Consider the following 25,577-nt stretch of genomic DNA (forward strand, 5'->3'; position numbering starts at 1 on the left):
TCACCTTACTTATTTATCATCTACGAGTCGAGAATTTATGAAGTCTTGAGGAGATGGTGGTGGTGGTGGTGGTGGTGGTGGTGGTGATGGTGGTGGTGGTGGGGTGGTGGTAATAGTGATGATGATAGCAGTGGTGGTAATGATGGTGGTAGCAGTAGAGGCATCAACTCGGGATTTAACCACCGTCTCAGCCGCCACTCACACCTCCACCTGCACCAGCTAATGAATGTGGAGGTGCCAGGTGAACCACGAGACACTCCACCACAGTTTCTTGCACCTACACTGTCACTGTCGGTAGGAAACTTCAAAGCCTCCTTCCCCCCCTCCTCCTTCTTCTTACCCTTCTCTTCCTGCCCCCCCTCCTCCCCTCCTCCCCTCCTGCTTCCCTCCTCCTCCTGCTCCGCCTCCTCCTCCTCGTCACCAGATCCACCAACAACACTGTTTGTTTAAGTTTCTTGTTGAGTTTGTGAGACTTTCTGAGTTCCTGAAAACTTGCTGGTGTATTTCCTTGTAAAGTTGGAGACACGTGGGTGGGTAGAGTACCTATTCACAGCTAGGTTAACTGGAAGTATTATGGGTTTGAACCAGTGACCCTTAGGACTGGAGGCGAGTACTGTAACCAATCGGCCGATGTTGAATTATTAGTCACCTGAAAAAGTTTGTAAAAGAGAAAGTTCGTTGTATTCACCCAACACTACATACTGTTGTTAATTACTGTGACTCGGATGTAACGAATGGTTGCCATAATGTATTCAACACTGTTTCTGTATTTATCTGTAAAATTACACAGACTCGACTTTAGGGGAAAGATCTCTTGATCATGTGTTACACAGTTTGTTTATTTACCTGTAAAGTTCTCGAGACTCAGCTGCACAGGAAGTATCCCCACAGCACTCGGTCCAATTTATTTGCCCGGCTGTGCCGCGGTAGTCAGCTGCGAGGGCAACATGTGTGTCGAGTGACAGGTAACTGACGCTGCGTGTTTTGGAGGGAAAGTTACACCTCGGCCAGCCGCCACCCGCCACTCTTCTGCGTCGTCAACTATACCGCGACAACAGCAAAATGGAAGAGCAACGTGATGGGCATTTTTACATATGTGTGTTTACCTTCTTCTTGCTATACTACATCAAGAAAAATGTTAGAGTAACGCGATGCGCATATTTTCATACGCGTGTTTATTCGTTTTTTCCTATATTCTTCGTGTCAATAAAAATGGAAGAACAACATTCCATAAATATTTACCTTCTTTTGGCTATACTTTATGTATTAAGAAATGAAAGCGGAACAAATTTGGTACAAGCTCAAATGTCATCGTAAACCTCGGGCCAAAGAGACGATCAAACGCCCAGTGATTTTATCGTCAAGGTTGTTGCTGTAACTCCTGCTTATCGGCGATTGTCTTGTGTCTGTGTTACTGCCGTCTACATCACCCAGTAATGTTGTCCTCCCCGGGGCCCTGTCCTCACACCTGTTGCTGCTCTCTCTCTCTCTCTCTCTCTCTCTCTCTCTCTCTCTCTCTCTCCCCGACCACCTTAAGAAATATGACAAGGATTCATATCAAAGAGCGCTTCAAGTGGCCCATACAAACCTATGGCCTTCTACCGTAATTCTGATGGTCGTGTGGCCACTATTTCATGGCCAAAATATGGACCCGTGTGGCCCTGGTCCCCGGCGGCGTGTTTTGAGGGTCCCAAGGTAATAATTAGTGTCGGGCGGCAGGTGCGAGACCCCGTGAGTGGCGTGCGCTGAGGAAAGTCAACCTGATGCCTCGACCCATAGGGAGTGAGGGAGGGAAGAAAGGTGTACTGGCAGGGAGGGGAAAGCCGGAGGAGGGAAGATAAAGCTAAGGAAGGGAAGAAAATGACATGAGGATTTTGAGAAAAAGGGAGGGAGGGAAGTAGGGAGGGAGGGAAGGAGGAAGGGAGTAGAACACAGAAAGTACTTAACAAGACCAACACGCAGGGCATGGAGTGTATGAATCTGTCTCCTCCCTAACCTAACCTAACACGTGTCTGAGAATCAGCAGGCCGGGATATGTATCAGTTAAATAGCTACGTAAGCTAACGCTATGCAACACAACGCAACACAACACAACATTAAGGCTGAGACAAACATGAACATCTTGACACTGACTTTATTTTTGTTCATCAATTGACGTTCCGGTTTTCTCAGTCACTCACCACAAGAATCTATAGAAGCAACAACGATCTTCACACGGAGATAAAGTTTGGTGGTCCTGTACACACACCGGGAACTCTTAAGAAGAACATTATGTGTAGGGCAGACGAACATAAGGGAGGGTTCGTTAAGGATCAGATACTTACCCTCCAAACCACCTCATTCAGCCCTCAGGAACCACAGCCATACGAACACCACTGCCCCTTGTTAGACCCTCACTCACTGTCCGCGCCCGTCACAGCCTAGACCTGCAGCTCGGCCTAGAGATGGAGCAATAGTCACCCGAAAGAAGCAGTCGGTTGTGATAATCCAAACGTTAACTCATGAAGACAAATAAGTGTCAAGAGGATCATCCCTGTCCCAGCCTTTGTGTTACTGTGGGTCATTATATTATATAAGTACCTTTTACTGGGTCACAGGTGTGTAGGTCACAGGTGTGTGGGTCACAGGTGTGTGGGTCACAGGTGTGTGGGTCACAGGTGTGTGGGTCACAGTCGAGCTATACTCGTCTCACCTGATCTACTTCTGTCTTGTCTAATTACCTTTCTTCTTCTTCTTCTTCTTCCCACTCCCCTCTTCTTCCTCCTCTCCCCTCTTCCTCCTCTCCCCTCTTCTTCCCCCTCTTCCATCTTTCCTTCTTCCTCCTCTTCACCTGTTCCCTTCCCTCTCCCTTTTACCGTCTTCAATCTCTTGAAATTTCCCATCTCCCTTCCCCTGCCCTCTCCTCTCTCTCCCTCTCCTCTCCCTCTCTCCTCTCCCCTCTCCCTCCCCCAGCTGTGGCCAGATGTCAGGTGCCGAGAGTATAATAGCTCTCTCTCTCTCTCTCTCTCTCTCTCTCTCTCTCCTATCGAATATTTTTACATTGGTATGAATTCTATTGGTGTAAATTCTATTGATTTCTTCAGCATTAATAAGAATTTAATTTTACGTTCATTGTGTTATTGTTTATTTACACTTTTCGTTTATTTACATTTTTTATTTGTATTTACATTTTTTATTGTTTATTTAAATTGCTATAATTTTTACATTGGTATCATTGTTTTTTTTACGCTGGATTTCTTATTGATATTGTTATCATTGTTTACGCAGACACATTTTAGTTCATATTAATTTTGTTTACATAGGTACAAGTGTTATTTACAGACATAATTTATGTTTACACGGCCATATTTTTTTCTTATTATTACAAACGTTGTTTACATAGATACAAGTGTTGTTTGCTTAGTGTTTACTGAGCTAATTCCGTCTCTGTTTGCCTCATTATCTCTCCCTCGCGTATACGTCTTGCACCTCTTAAAATATCAAGGACTGTTTACTTGTTTGAGTGTTTTATAAGCTTATATGTTTGTTTGAGTGTTTTATAAGCTTAGATGTTTGTTTGGGTGTTTTATAAGCTTAGATGTTTGTTTGAGTGTTTTATAAGCTTAGATGTTTGTTTGAGTGTTTTATAAGCTTATATGTTTGTTTGGGTGTTTTATAAGCTTAGATGTTTGTTTGAGTGTTTTATAAGCTTTGATGTTTGTTTGAGTGTTTTATAAGCTTAGATGTTTGTTTGAGTGTTTTATAAGCTTAGATGTTTGTTTGAGTGTTTTATAAGCTTAGATGTTTGTTTGTTTGAATGTGATATGTTTGTTTTGTTGTTTAGTTCCTTGCTTTCTTGTTTGCTTGAGGCTCGTTTCATTGTTTGGTTGTATGAGTGTTTGGCAATCAAGGTATTAAGATGGATATTTGTTTGTTTGCATTTTTATCTTGTTTGATTCTTTGTTTGACGGCTTGTCAGTGGCGGTGGCGGTGACGGGGGCGTCTTGTGAGTGACGGGGTCGGCTTATGAGTGACGAGGGCGGCTTGTGGGTGACGGGGGCGGCTCGTGAGTGAGGGCGGTGACGGGGCGGCTCAGAGTGACGGGGGCGGCTCGAGTGAGGAGTGACGGGGAGGCTCGTGAGTGACGGGGGCAGCTTGTGAGTGGCTTTACTTAATGAGGTACACATGTGTAGGCTGTGATGTTTGATTCCTAAGTGACAAGTTGAACTATCCATCCTCTTCTGCTGACAGTTCCTGGGGTCGTGACAGTACCTGGGGGTCGTGACAGTACCTGGGGGTCGTGACAGTACCTGGGGGTCGTGACAGTGCCTGGGGGTCGTGACATTACCTGGGGGTCATGACAGTGCCTGGGGTCGTAACTTCCACCCCACAATACACCACCTGCCTGACTCCCTCCACCACTATACACTTACCGTGACTCAGGTGTGGTTAGCAGATGGATGGATCAACCACACTTTCCTATCGCAGGTGTGTCGCAGGTGTGTTGCAGGTGTTCCTCAGGTGTGTCGCAGGTGTGCCTCAGGTGTGTCACAGGTGTGTCACAGGTATGTCGCAGGTGTAACTGAAGGAACGTCCTCTCTTCTTGATATATTCTCAACGGCACCACAACAAGCAGGGCATGAAATTATATGTTTTAGGTGAAGGTGTCGTGTGTGTGTGGCGGGAAAGTGTGGGGCCCCTTGAGGTGTCACATCCCATGACAGGGAGCGCCCCCTCAGATGCCCCGAACACCCTGTGACAGTGATGGGATACCCTACCCCGTGTTCTTAGTTGTTACAGACGTCCGGTGACTAGGACTAGACCCTTCCATCGTCTCCTGCAGGGATCCATTGGTACGACATACAACCCACGCCACCCTCAGACGCCTCCTGACAGTGAGCCCCCCCCTCCACCCCCCCTCCCCCTCCCATACCCCGTGGTGCGGACACTAGACCCGTCTACCATCCACCCAACCCCAAGTCAGGCATCGTGTTGAGGCTGAAACACTTAAGAGTGGAAGTCATATTGGTGGTTATGGACGTTCCCGCCTCGGTGGGCCGTGTCATTATCTCCTGATGGGGTCGGGTGGTCCTCACACTTGAGTTTCGCCTGTAATGTTATCTTCCTACTCCTCCGCACACACACACACACACACACACACACACACATACACACACACACACACACACACACACACACACACACACACACTCACACACACTCACACACTAACGACGGACTCACTAACGGCAGTTCCTAAAGCTCAATAAACCATTTACCAGGGAAAAACTCCGTGTCATGTGTCCGAACGGGATTAGCGAAGCACCGAGTTGTCATAATAGAGATAAGGAGGAGTAATTAAAGTGAGAGGGGAGGAGGGGGTGTGGGAGAGGATGAGGAAAAGAGTGGAGAGGAGTGTGAGTGAGGAGGAGGAAGAGAGTGTGAAGGAGTTGTGGGAGAGGAGGAAAAGGGGGATATTATGGAGGTGAGAGCGAGGAGAGAGGAGGGGAGAGCGAGAAGGAGAGGGGGAGGAAGCGAGAAGGGAGAGTGGGGGAGGAGGGGAGGGAGGGAGAGTGGGGGAGGAGGGGGAGAGCGAGGAGAGTGGGGGAGGAGAGCGAAGGAGAGGGGAGAGGGAGAGGGAGAGGGGGAGGAGGGGAGAGCGAGAAGGAGAGGTGGAGGAGGGAGAGGGGAGAGGAGAGAGGGAGGAGGGGAGAGCGAGAAGGAGAGGGGGAGGAGGGGGGAGGGGGAGGAGGGGGAGAGAGAAGGAGAGGGAGGAGGGGAGGAGCGAGAAGGGAGGGGGAGGAGGGAGAGGGGCAGAGTAGAGATGTATGTAGTGGTCGTGTTTGACGTGTGGCCCACCCAGGAATGTCAACTTACAGAGCCAACACACAAACTCCCACACCACTGCTACTGTTGCACCCTACAACCTCTGCCACAACCCCTCTGCCCCTGCCCCCCCTACCCCTGCCACAACCCCCTGCCCCGCCACAACCCCTGCCCCCCACAACCCCTGCCCTGCCCACCCCCCCCCCCTGCCACAACCCCCCCTGCCACAACCCCTGCCCCCCACAACCCCCCTGCCACAACCCCTGCAACCCCCTGCCTGCCACAACCCCCTGCCACAACCCCCTGCCACCCCCCCCCTGGCCACAACCCCTGCCCCGCCACAACCCCTTACCCCTGCCCCTCCCACAACCCCCTGCCCTCCACAACCCCTCTGCCTGCCACAACCCCCTGCCCTGCCACACCCTCTGCCCCCCCACAACCACTCCCCTCGCCCCACTACCTTGCACCCATCTTACCCCATACCATGCTATTACCACCATCGTGCCCCGCCAATGACCACACCCGTCCTGCCACACACCACCACACCTCCCTACCCCACTCCACTCGTCCTCCCCCAACAAGAGGAGGTACTGAGATAGAGGAAAGGGTGAACAGGTGTACTGACGAAGATTTTTCTACCCACAGGTAAGCTGAGAGAGGAGGGTCCTGCCTACTTGCTGGATGCTGGTAAGATAACCTATGATACCTGTTAATTAGGTTACTCAGGTGATACAGGTAAACTATTAGAATAAGTCACTATAATCTCTTAATGAACCGGGGAGGTCGCTAACCACTAAACGATCTCGTGAGTGTGTTAAGGCCAGAGGAGTGTGTTTGAGTGTGTTAGGGGCAAGGCCAGAGTGAGTGTGTTAGGGCAAGGCCAGAGGAGTTAGGGCAAGGCCCAAGGAGTGAGTGTGTTTAAGGCCAGAGTGAGTGTGTTAGGCCAGAGTGAAAAGAGTAGTGTGGCAAGGCCAGAGGAGTGTGTTTAAGGCCAGAGTGAGTGTGTTAGTTAGGGTAAGGCCAGGCCAGAGTGAGTGTTAGTGTGTTGTGTTAGGGGCAAGGCCAGAGTGAGTGTTGAGTGTGTTGGGTAAGGCCAGGCCAGGTGAGTGTGTTAGGGTAAGGCTAAGTGAGTGTGTTAGGGTAAGGCCAAGGTGAGTGTGTTAGTGTGTTAGGTAAGGCCAGAGTGAGTGTGTTAGGGTAAGTCCAGAGGAGTGTTAGGGGCAAGGCCAACGTGAGAGAGAGGAACCCCTTATATATTTAGCTCCTTGGGGTGGGTAAGGTTAGGGTCCCGCACCCAGAGAACAAGCCTGGTTCAACAGATCCTCGGGCACGTAAACCAGGAATGTGCTTTGATCTGCGACACACCCGACACACTCTACCTAAGGACACCCTCACTGGTTATATATATGGGTGGGGGTGGGGTGGGGTGGGGGTGGAGGGTGGGGTGGGGGTGGGGGTGATGGAGAGGGGGACCTTCTTGTTAACTAAACCAATCTACTTTGTTGTTTTATACCCAAGGAAGTGTTGTAGATGAAGTGTGTGTGTGTGTGTGTGTGTGTGTGTGTGTGTGTGTGTGTGTGTGTGTGTGTGTGTGGTAGTGTGTGGTAATATACATACATACATACATACAATCAACATCATATCATACACTGTCAACTCTCCCCTCCCCCTACCCCTCACCATGTAAACAGAGGGATGGTAAATTCCCTCAGTGACACACACACACACACACACACACACACACACACACACACGCACACACACACACACACTTGACAACCACGCTTTGAATTTGTTGCCAGTTTGCTATTAATTAAATGAATGGCGGGGAGGTATATAGGGTCCACTTGCTTAATTAAACTACGATAAAAGAAGAAGATAAACAAAATGACGTCGAAATTGCACTAACACTCTCCTGTCATTCTTTAAAAATCGAATTAAAATATAAATATACTAGATCCAGGTTCAACATATGATATTTTTCCCCATTTTAACTGATAAGAGTCTCGGTACAATTTCGCCGCCATATTCGCTGCCAGATAGATACGTTCTCTTATCTCTACAGTCTGAAGTTCACCTCTACGATCTTCTGAGAATCTGCCGAGCCTCAAGATGAACAGTATCACTTACTCTTGTCTTGGCCGATCCCAACCCTCGATTACACACGCCAACACATTCCGATCATGTCCATTTAACTCCGCTCAATCTGTTCCTTCTCTCCCATTATTTAGGTATTTTGTGTTCGTAACCACTCTTGAATTCGTTAAAAAAATAAAAATTATTGACAATTTTATGTTTGTAGTCACCTGCAAAATCGTTTTCAGAATTACAAATTTAATCTCGTAATCCCTGTTAAATTTTGTTCGTATAAGTTGCAAAAATATTAGGATCGTATAGTCACCATTAAATTTGTTTCAAGAATCACCAAACAGTTTAAGCTGGCGGTCACTGCATGGTGAAGTTCTCAGTAATTTTAGGTTCGTAATATCTCTTGATCCCTTTTATAGTTAACAAATAAATGTGTTTCTCCAGGGCTCTACACGTCACGTAATTGTCGTGTTTTAGCAGCAGTTAAAATAATTGGACGCAAGCGCCAGGGAGCTGGCGAGAGGGTAGGGATAGGGGGCGCGGGGCTGGGGGTTGAGGGCGCGGGGCTGGGGCGGGGCTGGGGGTTGAGGGCGCGGGGCTGGGGGTTAAGAGCGCGGAGGCTTGGGGCTAGGGGAGCGGTACTGGGGGCTGAGGGCGCTGAGGATGGGGATTGAGGGCACACGGCGCGGGTGCTGCTGTGGTCCACAGGCGCGAGTGCTCGGGCGCGGCCTCACACCTGCTGGGTTGACAGTAGTGTTGTTGCGCCAAAACTACAAATCCTCGTATGTCAAACACGGGATCTGGCGGGAGATATATGTGGTTCTTTGTCACCCCTGATTTGTGCCCACTTGGCTGACTGGTCGACTTGCTGTGTGGCTGGCTGGTCGATTGGCTGTGTGGCTGATAGACTTCCCAGCCGCTATACAATCAGGACAGAAGGCAATAGATTCCACTGCCTTGGATAGATCGACCCTCGACCACAACCTCCCACTCGACCCTTCCACTCACTCATCGACACTATACCTGACACTGTGTATACCTGACACTGTGTATACCAGACACTGTGTAGACCTGACACTGTGTATACCTGACACTATACCTGTCACTGTGTATACCTGACATTGTATACCTATCACTGTGTATACCTGTCACTGTATACCTGACATTGTGTATACCAGACACTGTGTATGCCAGTCACTGTGTATACCTGACTCTGTGTATACCTGACACCAGGGCCGGATTATCAAGGGGGCACAGTGGGTACAGTGCCCAGGGCCTACGAAGGTTTAAGGGACCTACATCACGGTGTTGGTGTAATGTTTGAAGGCAGTAAGGATAAAATAAGACACATAATGGTTCATCAGGGAATCTAGGGGCCTACGATAAAAAAGTGCCCAGGGCCTATAAAACCCTTAATCCGTCTCTGCCTGACACTGTATACCTAACACTATACATATCCCAGTCAATATCCCAAACCACTATCCCAGACTATATCAACGACTATCCCAAACCACTATCCCAACCACTACCCCAAACTAACGCAGCCTTTACCCCAAACTATCCCAAACAACCACTATCCCAGCCATTATCCCAAACCACTATCCCAACCACTACCCCAAACTAACGCAGCCTTTACCCCAAACTATCCCAGCCATTATCCCATCCCTCCTCGCGGTAATACTAGACAAGTTTTCCTTCAGTGTAAATGTTTCCGTCAGCCATAGATCAGGGCCTCCGTCTGGCCACCCTCGCAGTGACCCTATTACCCCCATCATTAGACGTTCCCTTAGACACACCCACGTTCCCTTTACCTCACCCCTTCCTCTACCCCTCCCCTCCCCTTGGCTTGCCTTCCCCTCCCCCTTCCTCCCTTTCACCTTATCTACTTCCCCCCCCTTCCCCCCTCACCACTTTCGTTCTCCACCTTTCTTCCCCCTTCTCTTACTCCTCCTCGTCTTCCTTCTTCTTTGTCTTCTCTTTACGTCACCTCCTCCTCGTCCTCATACCCTTGCCATTACACACACACACACACACACACACAAAACACTTCTCCACTCTTTAGGTGTTTTTCTAACCATTAATAACCGTGTGTTTGTTCTCTATTTCTTAACTTAGACCAAGACAACAATTCTCTAACATTCTTTATACGATTTTAACTTCTTTTAGCAGGGGTTAAGACAACTCACCTACTGTAACCCATCCTTACGTTATTAGATTAAATTACTAAAAGGTTAGATCTGTTCTCAATGTTTAGTTAAGGGGGATAATTTTTAGCGTAAGAATATTTAAGAATCCATGTTTATGTGTCTTTATAAGTGAGTTTTTTAGTGTCATCTCTTGTCGCCAGTTACGGTAAAAAAAAGTTAAGCTTGTGATTTTTTTTAAGACTCCATCTATGAGTTGTATTGTAAGTGAGGTACAGTTAGATACGGTCTGACAGTCACTAGTGCTGAGGAAACTTGACTGTATGTATCTTTGTGGGGATGATGGGGGAGAGACAGGGGAAAGCAGGGGTGACAGGGAGAAGTCAGGGGAGATAAGGGAGACAGGGAAGCAGGGGTGACAGGAGGGGGGGGTGAATGTTAGGACAGGCAGTTTGAGAACAGGTGACGCAGGTTGAAGGGGGTCAAGTCCACAGTGACGTCACTCCAACACAGGGAGGGAAGGAGGGAGGGGGAGAGGGGGAGAGGGGGGAAGGGAGGGAGCGCTGATGCAAGGAGGGGGGAACGCAGAGACAGACACAAGAAAGAACTCACATACTAACAGACGGACGGACGGACGGAAAGCATGCCTACCTGCCCCTCCCCCCTTTTTGATGACAGGTAGAGAGACGCGTGAGACTTTCATACACGAGTGAGGTTGACAGTCGCCATTTTCTGACAGTCTTTCTACTTGACACTATCCCTCCCCAACCTCCCCCCCCCTAGTTTGTATTGTAGCTGTTGTATTGTTGTTGTTGTTGTTGTTGTTGTTGTTGTTCTTTATAGTAGTGGTGACAGCGGCAGTGGTAATTGTTGTTGTTGTTGTTGTTGTTGTTGTTGTTGATAGTGGCGGTACTGCTGTGATTGTTATATTATTGTTGACATATAGCCGTCTTTGTTATTGTTATTTTTAGTCTATTATCTTAGGCAAATATAAAGTCACTTGTTTACACTCGTTGACCTGGACTGTGATAAGTGTTTTCTTACAGCTGGCAACAGTTTAGCGCCACAACACACTAAGGACCCGTGTTACCGTGTACAGTATTATCGTTCCTCTGTAAATATCGTCACTATGTTCTATCAGTTTTCTACATGGCAGCAACTGATTGACATCTATAGTGTTATTGTACATCTGGTATCACTTTATCGCTCATTGGCAACTGCTTCGTGATGTTTGTTATCGTGTCTCTGGCAGCGTGGACGGTGAGTTGTTTGAACATTATTTCATATCTGATCTGGCAGTCGTCAGATCATATATTCTGCATTATCGTACTCTTAATGACAAATAAATGACCCCAGGAAGTGCTACCATAAGTCAGTCAGCATCTTTGAGGTGTCTAAAATTACCTCCTTATTCTGGTAGTGATTTAAGATTTTTAATTCAATTTACATAAGCTGACCGGTACGTTGGGAAGTTGTCATACATGAGGCAGGAGCAGTGAGCTGTTTATCATGCTATCATACACCAGGCAGTATTAAGGTCAAGTGTGTGTGATATGTTATATTTGAACATTATCTGTGTTGAGTGCTTTAACTGTTATCACAAAACTGTCAAATATTAATACATTATTGTCCATCTGGCAGTAAGTTAATGCATTATCTTTCATCTGGCAATACGTTAATGTTTCATAGTTCATCTGGCAACAGGATAATGCATTATGGTACATCTAGCAACAAGATCATTATCATCATATATTTGACAGTAGAATAATGCATCATGGTATATCTGGCAGTAAACTAATTTATCATCATATATTTGGTAGTGAGGTAATGAATCACTGTCTAGCAGAACATTGATGTATTATCGTACACCGGGCAACAAATTTGTGAGCAATGGTTCATCTAGAATAAGTTAATAAAACATCGTGTACCTGGCATGAAGTTAAAAAAAAATCCACAACGTTCTCGTACTGATGGCAACAAATTAATATGTTGTTGATAGTTATCGTACACTTGGCATCAGCATACAGAGCTGCAGGGCGAGGGAACATTTGTGTGACGTCAGTTCAGTGATGTGCCTCAAGTGTTTCAATGTGGCCGGAGCTGTATCAGTTTAGCGGAGTATTTAACGTCATCGTAAAACAGGGATCATCTCAGTAACGCGTCTAATGTTATCATACACCGGGCATGGGGAAATCAAGTACCGTGTGTTGGCTGTCATCGTACACCTGGCAGGGAGGGAGCACTTATCGTTCCTACAACTCATTAAACTGACGTACAGATGAGAGAACACACACTGACATGCACCACAGCTATTACAATAACAACGCCGGCACAAGCAATCAACAGTGGTTATATGTTTATGGAGTGTACGCCAAGTGAACGTTCGTCCGTGATTTGAGAGCAGTAGTGATGCTTTACTGGTAAGAGTCCTGATGCAGTAATGTAGCAGACACTCCTTGACTGCTCATATTAATAACATGTGTGTGTGTGTGTGTGTGTGTGTCTCGGAGTTCAGCTTCTCTTGTTATTAATCTCTCTCTCTCTCTCTCTCTCTCTCTCTCTCTCTCTCATTAGGTATCTCACCACATCGTTCCCAAGAGCAGCAAAAACATCAAACATTTCTCCTCTGCTCCTCTGAACATCACGAAACAGCGAGCAATCACACGTCACTTTCAACCATTCCCGCTCATCTGTCTACCTCAATACTTCTTGTAGTTCATTACCGTCTACCTTACCGTCCCCTTTGATCCCTCATCATCGCATTTTATTCATTTACGAAGACGAGGGAAGAGGAGGAGGAAAAAAAATTGGATGTGTGTCGGTGGGGGCGAGGCGTCACGTGAGCCAGGGCGGCGCCTCTTGATCTCCTGAAGGGAATGACACTACTCAGATAAATCTGCTGGGGCTCCCCGACGCTCTTCCCGCTATTTAACGCCCATTTCACTATTGTTTCATCCCTCACCGCCCTCACTTTCCCCTCTAACTGTCTGGGAAATGAGGGAAGGCTAAAGGAGGCTGGGTGAGTGCCTCCGACCGCAACTGATAGAAAGAGGACACCTCCCCCTCCTCCCCTGGGGACGAGGGGAACTGTTCTCGATGCTCTCATCAGGGGGAAGACTGTCCTCGTATTAGTCTTAGTTATCTAGTCCCAGGTCTTAGTTCCCGGTACTTGGTGGCTCTCAGGTACAGGTATACCGGTAACGTGGCTTCCTATCACCCCCTGTACATGCCGGAGAACTCTTCATTATTATTACAGGAAATAGTTCTTGGCCAATTCTTCTCACTTCAGCAACCTTCCTTCCTTCCCCTCTCCCTCCTGCCATTTCCCCTTTTCTTCTCCGTATCCCTCCTCCTCCTCTTCCTTCTCCCCCTCCTCCTCCCATCATCATGTGTTTCACCAGCGTGGCCACAACACTTACTGTCATCCTCAGCCTTCAGCCCACCTCCCACCCACTAGCTGGAGGTGGTGGGGGTGACGTGTCGGACCCCACCACTACCACCACCCCCTCAGACGGTGGTGTATCATATTCTGAATACCTCTGTGCGCTACCTACCACCACACATTAAGCGAACCTGAACCTAAAATAAAGAATTACAGACAGTCACTTGTTTTTAGTATGTAAAAAGAATAATGTTCTGAGGAAATCTTGGTGAATATAGTAGAGGAGAAGAAGTTTGTTGTTTGTTATGTGAGTTCCTGTTTGTCCTGCACCTTGTTGCTCTATGGATACACGTACTAGTGACCTCTCCTTAGACACTCGGGAGCCAAGAGTAAATAGTCCATGATGATGTGGTGTATCAGTAGTAACACATACACGGAGATACAGACACTGACACATGTATAATCAGGCAGTGTCTTGGTAACATGTGTCAGGTTAGTGTTATAGTGACACATAACACATGACTTGTATAGTGTAAAGGCGAGACTATATTGCCACTGCCTTAATCCCTTGATAATATGTCTACGTGTTTCATTATCAGTGATGACTTACTTGTATATCACACACCTTAGATAACTTGATACAATATACAACTGTTCTAGAATCAACTATATCACTGACCCTCAAGTTGTGTTCTGTTTGGGTATCTTTCCACAGTTTCCTGCCCTATACCGCCCACACGATCAAGATGGGGTGCACAAGAAACTAGACTTCCCATGACCAAAACAATAGACATAATAATCTTAAATAAGGAAACAAAATCCACCTCATCAACACATTGAGAGATTATAAATAAATAAACAATAAAAATGACGTCAAGTGAGCCATGCCGCTCCCCTCAACATCTGGAAATATTTAAATTCTTGGGAGAAATTCCTCTCTGGCCGTCACTCGCTCTCTACCGGATTCTTAGCCTTTGAAATATGAGAGTGAAGGGGCTGTCTTTGTCAGCGTATAGGGCCCGGCCGCCAGTACGGACGAGGCCGGATAAAGACACGAGAGATAAGGGGTGACACTTCGGCCAGGGCTGGACAGTGTTGTGAGGTCTGCTGACGACACACAGCACGCGACAACTCTCTCTCTCTCTCTCTCTCTCCGTTATTGTCTAATATTCGCCTTATACGCACAGTTGTTGTATTTCGCGCTGTCCAGGTGTTATAGTGTACAGGTGTTATATACAGGTGTTGCGGTGACAGGTGTTGTGGTGTACAGGTGTTGTGGTGTACAGGTGTTGTGGTGACAGGTGTTGTGGTGACAGGTGTTGTGATGTACAGGTGTTGGGGTGTACAGGTGTTATATACAGGGTGTACAGGTGTTATATACAGATGTTGTGTACAGGTGTTGTGGTGTAATGTACAGGTGTTGTGACATGTACAGGTGTTTTATACAGGGTGTACAGGTGTTGTGATGTACAGGTGTTGTGGTGACAGGTGTTGTGATGTTTTATACAGGTGTTGTGGTGTTTTATACAGGTGTTGTTGTACAGGTGTTATATACAGGTGTACAGGTGTGTGTACAGGTGGTACAGGTGTTGTACAGGTGTTGTGGTGTACAGGTGTTTAGGTGTTGTGGTGTACAGGTTTATACAGGTGTTGTACAGGTGTACAGGTGTTGATGGTGTTGTGGTGTACAGGTGTTATATACAGGTATGTACAGGTGTTATATACAGGTGTTGGGGGAGCACAGGTGTTGGGGTGTACAGGTGTTATATACAGGTGTTGGGGAGCACAGGTGTTGGGGTGTACAGGTGTTATATACAGGTATTGGGGTATACAGGTCAATTGATACACCAAAGACGAGGTATTTTTGTTTTTTTGTCTCTTGATTAATAGAACTCTCTCTCTCTCTCTCTCTTAACGTCGTGTATTTATGCCTCACCTTCCTTGTTCCTTCCTTCTCCCGCTTGTCATTTATCTCCGTGACGGACCGAGAGTCTTCCTGAGGCACTACCTGGGGAAAACTGAGGCACTACCTGGGGGAAACTGCGGCACTACCTGGGGGAAACTGCGGCACTACCTGGGAACACACATAACACCTGGTCCACGTAAGACACTGATGGCGTCATAAGTACAAGTGAGAGACTAACTAGATCAGTTCTCCCAACCTAAGTTAAAAGAGAAAATTACATAAGGATCTTTGTGACACTATGGATACCTGGATGGATGGACTGGTGGATGGATGGGTGAGCAAACAGGACTGGGGTGTATATGTCAGGCAGCACTCACTTACCTTGAAGTATGCAAGGGTGTAAGCATATGATTAAGTACCAGGCCGGGTAACAGCAGCTATCCTGATTACCAGATAAGCGTGATGGGTGACTGGCAGGCTAGCAGGCAGGTACATGGAACTGGCAGGCCCTTCTGTCGGCATAGCTGCAGGAGTTCTCAACATGCATGACCACCACCATGCAGCTGTACCAGGTCGAGAGAGAATGTGTCATAAGTATAGTAATCACAAAAAGTAGCTAATGGATAAAGAGATACACACTACGTGGCCATTTCTGTTTTACTTCCCGTCGTATTTTACAAATATATTGCACCATATGATTTATATTTGCCTCAGGAAGTACTTTAGCACACAATACAAGCGGCCCATAGTCAAGTTGGTGCTCTCATAGATAAAGTCATCTATTAAACACTACCTATAATATCAAACTCTACAACCACATACAAAGTGAAGTGCAGATCTGGCCAGCAATGGACACTTCCCGCCTCTCAATAACCAGGACGTGAGCATCTCTCCTCAGCTTCAGTTGCGGCCACAAGATGCCAATTTTCACCCTCAAATACCTTCCGGTGTGCCCTTCCGCCCCCTCCTGACCTTCCTATTGTTGAGGCTAAACATTTGAGGAAGTAATGAAGGGGTGTCAGAGGGGAGACGGCCCAGATAACCCTTGAAATAACTCAATATGTCTACCGCGACCGCCAGCAGCCTTTGGCCCCGACCCTTGCCACCCGCGGGAAGCCATTTCTGAGCTGCTGTCCGCTACACCGAATCATTTTCCTTTGTGCCTTAGTAATAGACAAGATAATTTTACTTTTTATCTTATAATTACAAATATAATCTTTAGACGTGAGCTACAATGGATGAAACAGAAGAAGATGAATGAGAGGGTTTAAACATTCAGGTACGGTGAGGTTTAGCGGCGGGCGGGCCAGATGTTGACCCGCCTGGTGGTACGGGGAGGAACTGGTGGCACCCACGCGGGATCCTTTACCACGACGGCGACTTGGGCTTCACCCACGTCAGGGAAGATGTAAGCTTACTGAAAGCTTAATATCAGTGTCAGATCAGTCTGAAGCAAAATTAAAAATAAATTCGTTCGTAATTTTTGAATACTCAAATTTTACGAATTTTACGAGTATACAAGACATACACTAGGAATATATACGGTATACGGTATATATAAGAGAGCGAGAGGGAGAGAAATTCTTTAATACTGGTTTACACAAGTGTCAGCAATAGTGCAGTATATAACACACAACACATCACATATATAGAGACAATATGGATAGCGATCAGAATAATTATCCCACAGTTTACAGTTAGGACGTATTACTTGTGTTCCTGTGAGAGGATTAATATACTGTCAGTGTACAAGATAAGTCAGTGAGTCAGGCCAGAGGTGCAGTATAAGTCTCCTTCCTCATTAAAAAAAATTCAAGTAACTCTTTTTCGTAGATGAAAATAAAGAGTTTATGAACTAAAGCGATTTATTTTATTACATAATGTTATGAGGTATAGTGTTATACTCTTAACAAAAACACATTGAAATTTTTCATTGTTAAAAATCAGGTAAACTATTATCCTAACCTTTGTATTTGTTGTTGTAAAGCCAACACTGTAATCTGTCCAGGGAGGTAATATGTTGCGCAAAACACTTTAGCGAATGAAACTTGCTCTTTTTTACCTACCAGCAGATTCATTGGTCAGTCAGTAATGGATCTGCGAATCAGAAAAATCACTCTTTATTACCTCATAAATTAGTGACCAATCAGGAGCAAGCCAGGTTAATGAGCTCCGCTGCATACCTGAAGATGTTCCGACGAGAATCTTAGCAGAAATTAAGGTATTTGTACAGTCTGTCGTGTTGGAGTTGATGCCCAGGTCTCGCTGATACGGCGAACGAGCCTAACTGGCAGACTGAAACTAACAGAAAAATAGCGTTCTAAGAAAAAAAAGGCATTCACTGTTTCAAATCAATACTACCATTGATTGGGGAATTTTTTATTATTATTATTATTATTATTATTATTATTATTATTATTATTATTACTGTACTATCCATGCACTAATTGTTATAATCAATCAAAAAAATTTACTAATTGTATGATAAATATAGTCTTTTTTTTATTAATTGGTATTATGAGTGTATAAATTATCAAATAAACCTACAGTGTTGTATTCGTTAACTGTTTATCATAAAGATTGTATTTAAGTATTAATTTATTATTTATTTTATCATTTTGTGGTAATAAATATCTTCTAATTTACTAAATTATGAATCAGGAACAGAAACACACTTTGTATTAATAAGTATGTATAGTATATATACTGTAAGTATATTGTATGCATAACTCACAGTAAAACAGCTGGTACTTCCCACAGACCCACAGATTCAGCAGTATGGAGAGGTGAACCAGCTGGGGGGAGTCTTCGTCAACGGCCGCCCCCTCCCGAACCACATACGTATGCGCATCATCGAGTTGGCGCAGCTGGGGATACGCCCTTGTGACATCTCCCGCCAGTTACGTGTCTCCCATGGTTGTGTGTCCAAGATCCTCGCCAGGTGAGTCGTCTCTGATGAGTCTCATTAAGGTGTGTCATACCTGATGTTCCTTTTATCGCCAGGGATCACAAACGAAAGATGGGAAAACAAATGCTATATTAATTTTAATTTTTTTAGTTTTATTTATCTTGGGATTTTCTTCGTGGTAGTGTTTATATGATTCAGGTGTGAGCTGTAATGGGGTCAAGGTGTCATGATAAGAGTTTGTCTAATCAAGTAAAACAACGATGCGGGTCTCAAAACAAGAACAATACAGGAATGGGATATAGTTGACCTCGCCCTCCTCCTTCAGGTACAACGAGACGGGCTCCATCCTGCCGGGGGCTATCGGGGGATCGAAGCCACGAGTCACGACGCCCAAGGTGGTCAGCTATATCAAGGACCTCAAGCAGAAAGACCCGGGTATCTTTGCCTGGGAGATCCGGGAACGGCTCCTGAAGGATGGTGTGTGTGACAAGTACAATGTTCCCAGCGTGTCCTCTATATCCAGGTGAGGGTTTGGGTTAGGTTAGGTTAGGTTTCTCTGGTCTGTGTGATAACTTCTCTTGTATATGTCGCTCCTCTGTTGTAAAGTCGGTTTAACACTCACTGAACTCTCCAGAAAGTTCAACTTGACTCCATAGACGAACTGGAGAGCTTTAACATATCGACAGCAACAGAGCAGTGGATGTATTCTGCTCCACCTGTCCAAGTCGGCGTGGAAAAGCATAATTCCTCGCCTCATTTACCCTCACTTAACTAGCCAACACTCCTACACTGTTCCTTGGTATTAATGGGACGTAACAAACACCTACTTGATCTCATCCCGAACTAATAAACTGTTCGGTCTTTCTTGCTCTTAACGATCAGTTCTCTTTTATCCATTCCTGTCCAAAGAAAATTTTTAACAAATTCATAATTGGGATCACGATCAAATGAGTCAAACATCGGGATTTTTATTTATTTAATATTGGTCTTTCTTCTCTTGATGACCACTTAAGTTATATCGTCAATAAGACTCCCCGAAGTGGCCTCACACGTCCTGCGCCACAGCTACAAAATCCTCTTCTCAGCTAACGTGATGGTATTCAGTCATCTATTCTTTCTCGAATTCCTTTCCTCTGTTTCTGGCCAACAGAAGGACGGGCAGGTATAGCGTTCCCACTCTAGGTCTGGAAACGTCTGAAATTTCGTTCCTGAAAATCAAAACTCAAAAGATTAAGAAAAAAAAGTATGGTTGTTCAAAATAAACTGTTCTCGTGAAGTTTGCTACAGAACTCTCTCTTGTTCTTTTCAAACTCTTCAGCGTGTTTCTTCCTGCATCAATGTTCACGTCAGGAAAAGATGATAAGATTCATCCCTATCTAAAGAAAGATGTTAAACTATTTCCCATCGATTCAACATTATTCAAGGTTTTTTTTTCCTTCATCGAGCAATTGATATAAACATGCACCTCCAAAATAACAAGTTACTTTGTGATTGGCCTCCGTAGTAATCTTATCCATCTATTCTCACACATTTAATCCATCGACCAACAGACTCAAGTAATCAACCTCTGACAACAACTCTTGACGTTCCCTAAACATTTAGTCACTATGGCATGGGTCCTTATTTACGGTTTCCTCCTTATTTCCCTTTACGTCTTATATTCTATGCGAGTTAACAATGTGTGTCGTCCTTTGTGGTCAGTTCCCTGATTATCATAGAAGTGTGATATTGAGGCAGCACTTTTACCACAGATATTATCACGAAAGACTTTATCAAAACTCATTCAAAGCCACGGAGGCGCGCCCTTTGTCGGTTACTGAAGGAGTCACTGAAGTGGAGTATGTCGTATAGGAGGGGTGTTGACTGTGGGGATGTTGACGTGGGTGATGCAGCGAGTGGTGTGTGACAACCATTGTGAATTGGACCATAACTGTAGTGTTGTCAGAGCTCCGTGCTGGTGGTGACAGTGGTGCTGCTGTTCATGTGATGACACTCTTGGCTGATGTGGCACGGGTGATGAAAGTGATCCTCCAGCAAGAGTGATGATAATTGTACTTGTGGTGATAGTGAAATAATGAATACATAGAGAATTAGATGCTGTCACTTCCTATGTTCTCATCTGTGCGTTTCCTTGCAAGCTTCCACCTGCCGGGACACAGTGTGAGGGTAGGACCTCTTACCTTGACATATAACTAGACAGTTACCTTCCTGTACTTTATTGTAACTTAAACTTAGTTTGTGATAATACTGTACTTTGACATTGACTAAAGCACATACTGTGATGACTGATGAGTATATACTTTGATGATACTTCAGATTATCAGTATTAGTTCTTATCAATCCTAGACCTAAACGATGATGCTGTACCTTGATATTACTTAAAACTTGGGGAATGATGATGTTGTTTAGTTGTGAAGGCGACGAGACTAATAACGAGTATTTTCCAGAATCCTGCGGAACAAGATCGGGTCACTACACCACCTGGGAGGCCAGAGTCACTATGAGGTCAAGCACCCGGCCTCATCCCTCTACAACTCCCTCTATCCTGCCGCCGCAGCTTATACGGCCGCAGCCGCGGCCTACTCCTCCATGGCCCCACCGGCGGCCATGCAGCAGGTGTCGCAGGCACCGCAGTCCGTCGTCCCGCCCACCAGTGTGTCGTCGGGTATAGGCGGGAAGACGCCCAGCACGCCTTCGCCGCCTGTGTCAGGGTCGACGTGCAGCATGGGAGGGATGAGACCCCACTGGCCCTCCTCACACACCGTGTCGGACCTCCTGGGACACGTCAACATGGCCGGCTTCCCCCGCCACCACCACATGCAGGACGCCAACAACTACAATTACTACATGTACCTGCAGTCGTGTGGCCCCCAGAGCAACTCTCTATCTCACAACCCCCTCCCCAACCACCTCTCCTCCTCCCTCGCTAACGGGTTCTCCAGCCCCCTCACCAACCCTCTTTCAAATGGCCTTTCTAATGGGCTCTCCAATGGGCTGTCTGGCGGCCTCACCAACGGGCTACAAAACAGTTTCGGCAACCCATTGAGCTCTATGATGGGCGGCTCAGGCCTCACGCCACAGACGGCAACCCTCTAACCCACGCCCACACGGTGTTTATATCACGCCCACACATTGTCCACACCACACCCGCACCGCATTTTACATTACACCTCACACTGCGTCCACACCACGCGTACATCACCTCCTCACCACACCCACACTACACCCAGTGTCCACATCACGCTCCTTTCATCCTGCACCTGCATTGCCATCGACCCTCCCCCACACATACACCAATGACTAGGGTAAATTACCACACACACACACATACACACACATGCACACACTACAAACGTCTTCACGGGGAACCTAAAACAAAAACAATATTCCTTTTAGCGAAGGTGCACATACTCGCCCGGGAGAACCAAGCCGTTAATGACGAACCTCTTCTGCAGCGCCAGCAGGAGACACGTCACCAAACTCAGTTGTGCTTTGACCAGAGACGTGTCAGTTGAGTGTCCTCCTCTCATCTCCCTCGTGACACTACGCCCCACAGACACCTACAATGGCTAAGAATCAGAAACTCTTGGTCTTGTTGCACTGGATAGATAAATAGAACAATAATGCAATATACTCGTATGAGAACCATTTGATAAAGACAGTGTGAAGGTGTCGGCAGAGAGGAGCAGGAGGAAGGACTCTGTGTGTGTGTGTGTGTGTGTGCGTGCGTGTGTGTGTGTGAGAGAGAGGAGGGAGATGAGTGGTCCACGAGCCTCTACCACAAGCAAGATAAATAAGGGACTTTCATTTGCTAAGAATGAATCCAGTAACCTACCTCTTCCTGTATTGTCATGCAGATCTAATTCATCTTTGTTGTTGTTGTTGTTGTTGTGTCTATACTGTGTGTAATATTCCGGGATTTTTTTACTTGCAAAACTATATTTTTTTTTTTTTATGTATTATACGTGATGGCTTGTACATGGGAATCCTCTCTCTCTCTCTCTCTCTCTCTCTCTCTTACCAAACTTTACCTTCTTGTTGACAGATTGATACAGCTATATCTGAAACAATACATTATACAATAAGTAATAAATCTGTGCCTTACCATATGTTCTAATACAGTAACTCACTTGACAGGTAACTCCTCTTGACAGGTAACTCCTCTTGACAGGTAGCTCCTTTTGACAGGTAACTCCTCTTAACAGGTAACTCCTCTTAACAGGTAACTCCTATTAACAGGTAACTCCTCTTAACAGGTAACGACTTGACAAGTTCCTAAGTTTTTTCCCATTTAGGTAAAACAAAAATTCGCTTTAAAATTCAAGAAGACTATATTTCTTTATCAGCCTTTAAGACCCTAAGTTTCAGTGTACAGAAGGTGATACGTAGTTATGTCTCATACAGAGAGAGAGAGAGACCTATGTATTGCAAAACATTATGTAACACTGATATAATAATGTTGGTGTTGTCTCCTCAATCAGTAAAAGGGTCCGCCGTGCCTTTCTTAATATTAATAATGCTAATACGTCGCTTCAGAGCTTCAAAGTACACACACACACACACACACACACACACACACACACACACACACACACACACACACACACACACACCAGACTTTGAAGCTCTGAACTGATGTATCAACTCTAGGCAATAGTGTCAATGTAAATATTATTCCCTGTGTCCTGTTTGTATCATGGAGCATTTTTACTCTTTTCTATTATTACCTGTTCATTGATGATACATATGGCAACATAATGAAACCTGGCCATGTATAATGACACTTGCCCATGTATAATGACACCTGCCCATGTATAATGACACCTGACCATGTATAATGACACCTGACCATGTATAATGACACCTAACTATGTATAATGACACCTGACCATGTATAATGACACCTGACCATGTATAATGACACCTAAATATGTATAATGACACCTATGTATAATGACACCTGCCCATGTATAATGACACCTAACTATGTATAATGACACCTGCCCATGTATAGATGATATATTTGACCCTTCTATCATAACTGGGATACATGGCCCCTTATTATTGATGAGGTATATGGCCACGTATGGCCTTTGTGGACACAGAAAATACAGGTGTGGTTACATAAGTTATAAATGATAACACATATGGCCATGTATGACAGGTGTAGACAGGTAAATAATTGTGGCCAAGAATAAAACGGTGGCCAGGTATATACTGTGACCAAGTATACAGGTATGGCCAAACATACAGTTATAGCTAGATGTACAATTGTGGCCAGGTATACAAGTATAGACAGATATACAGGTGTGGCCAAGCATACAGGTGTGGCCAGGTATAAAGGTGTGGCCATATAAATAGGTGTAGCCAGGTATTATTGATGACAGATGTAACCAATGTATTCTTAGTATGTTTATAACACTAGCCAATACTATGAGACGGAGCGTAATAAACTTGGTAACACTTGGAGTCTAGTTTGTGTCTTCCTCAACCGCACGTGAGAGAGAGAGAGAGAGGGGGGGGGAGGAACAGTGAGAAACAGAAAAGAGAGAGGGAGAAAGAAAGACAAGAAACCGAGAGAGACAATAGAAACAAGAGAGAGAGAGAGAGAACTATCACTGTTAAAATAAGAACAGACTAGTGAGAATTAAATGATCTTTAATATCCCGTTAAAAAAACCAGACAGACTGAACTTAACAAAACAAACTGAAAATATCTGAACTTTGAAATATTGTAAAACTAAAAAAAAATATATATATATAGAATAATTTGGGGATTATTTTAAGATTCTGAAAGTGAAACGTAAGAAATTAAAAAATAATATAATTAGTTGAAAGTTGTTACAATAGGACTATGAAACACACATAACGGTTTGGTATGATATCAAATTACTATATAATTCAGGTAAATTGGCAGTTAAAGGAGTGAACTATGTGATTACCCAGGGTGGTTTGTCCAGCTGTGAACGACCAACACACACAGGGACGGGAGTGAGTCATTAACTCTTGTAGTGGTGGTCACGGCGGTGGTAGTGTGTGTGTGTTATGGTAGACGTGTGTTGTGGTGTTATGGTGGTTGTGAGGTGGTGTTATAGTGGTGGCATGGTGGTGTTATGGTGGTGGTGTTAGTGGAAGGTTGTGGTGAAAAAACTGACGGAGGAATAACACCTACAGAAACTGGTCAATATCTCACCATACAGAACAGGTAAGGTTCTACTAATTAATTTTGTCTCTTTCTCCTCTTTTCTTTCTCTCTTGTTTTCTTTTCTCTCTCTTTTCTCCAATTTCTCCTCCACTCCTTTCGTTTTAACAGTACAAGAAAATACCTTATCTCAAATATTCCTCAGTCCCAGAGATCGCTAATATCTCCTTTTATCTTCCTCAGTTTGCAACACCTCCTACCTAACCTAACTTAACCCTAAACAACACCCCGACACTCAATCTATTTCCCCTAACTCCAATCTTTCTTCCCTCTCCCACATTACAATACTTCCCACCACTTCCAACCATCTTCCCCTTTTCTTTTACACCCCTCTTTATCCTACCACTCTTTAGTTCCCCTTCTCCCCCACCACCCATTCCCCTCCCCCACGTTGCAACACCTCCCCATCCCCACACCCCCCCTCTAACCCCCTCTACTGCCATCAAAACTAAATTACTACTTGGTTTTTTCCCTCGTCCACATGCAAATGAGCTACGCGACTCGGTCCCCGCTCGCCCTTACACATGGTGAGCCCGTAAACACGTCACCCGCCCAGTTTTAATGGTCGACACGAACAAGAAATCGTTTAATTCGCAGTTCGTGTGGCGCGGATGACGTCATAATCCGCTATGTGGTTCGTAAGCGCCTTTGGCTACGTTTGGTTTATTACATTTACAGCAGAAGATAATATTGTCTGGCGAGCAAGAACAATTGTTTGCGATAAAGTGATAGTGGTATATGATAGAGGTAGTTGTAGCGTCGTAGTTGTAGTAATAATTGCAATATTAATTGTAGGGATAGTAGTAGTAGCAATAATAGTGGAACAGTATTAGCAGTAGGAGATGAAGTCGTAGCAGAGGTGTTAGTGGTAACAGCAGTAGTAGTAGGAGGAGGAGAAGTAAACAATACCGTCCTGTGATTTAATTTTTCTAACTCTGTCAGTCGTCCTGATATACTGTAAAGTTGTACTTAAAAACGAAAGGAACTTTATTGGAGAAGAGAACTTTTCACCAGGACAGGGGAACCATGGCACTTCCCCCCCTCCTCCCCTTTCTTCCCCCTCACCCTCCTCCCCCTTTCCCCTCCCTTCTTTCCGCTTCCTTGTCCCTCCCAATGGGCGTGCCTCAAGCCAGTTCTGTGGAG

At 45.4% G+C, this 25,577-nt stretch overlaps 1 protein-coding gene across 1 annotated transcript; it reads left to right on the plus strand.

Moving 5' to 3' along the window:
- Nucleotides 1–4,005: 4,005 nt before the first annotated feature.
- On the plus strand, nucleotides 4,006–23,700 carry LOC121859764 (paired box protein Pax-1-like). Its single transcript, XM_042356752.1, has 5 exons — nucleotides 4,006–4,045; nucleotides 6,451–6,492; nucleotides 18,086–18,266; nucleotides 18,559–18,756; nucleotides 20,681–23,700. Exons 1-5 carry the CDS (start codon nucleotides 4,006–4,008, stop codon nucleotides 21,327–21,329), a joined length of 1,110 nt encoding a protein of 369 aa, XP_042212686.1. The 3' UTR covers nucleotides 21,330–23,700.
- Nucleotides 23,701–25,577: the final 1,877 nt, after the last annotated feature.

Source organism: Homarus americanus, unplaced genomic scaffold (genome assembly GCF_018991925.1).
Source record: "Homarus americanus isolate GMGI-L3 unplaced genomic scaffold, GMGI_Hamer_2.0 scaffold27231, whole genome shotgun sequence".
Classification (NCBI taxonomy): domain Eukaryota; kingdom Metazoa; phylum Arthropoda; class Malacostraca; order Decapoda; family Nephropidae; genus Homarus; species Homarus americanus.

Excerpts from the sequence above, each read along its gene's own strand:
- LOC121859764 (XM_042356752.1), top strand. The coding sequence starts at position 4,006 with ATGAGTGACGAGGGCGGCTTGTGGGTGACGGGGGCGGCTC. Across the intron at positions 4,046-6,450 it reads GTGGGTGACGGGGGCGGCTC|GTAAGCTGAGAGAGGAGGGT; the intron begins GTGAGTGAGGGC and ends TTCTACCCACAG. Across the intron at positions 6,493-18,085 it reads TGCCTACTTGCTGGATGCTG|ACCCACAGATTCAGCAGTAT; the intron begins GTAAGATAACCT and ends TACTTCCCACAG.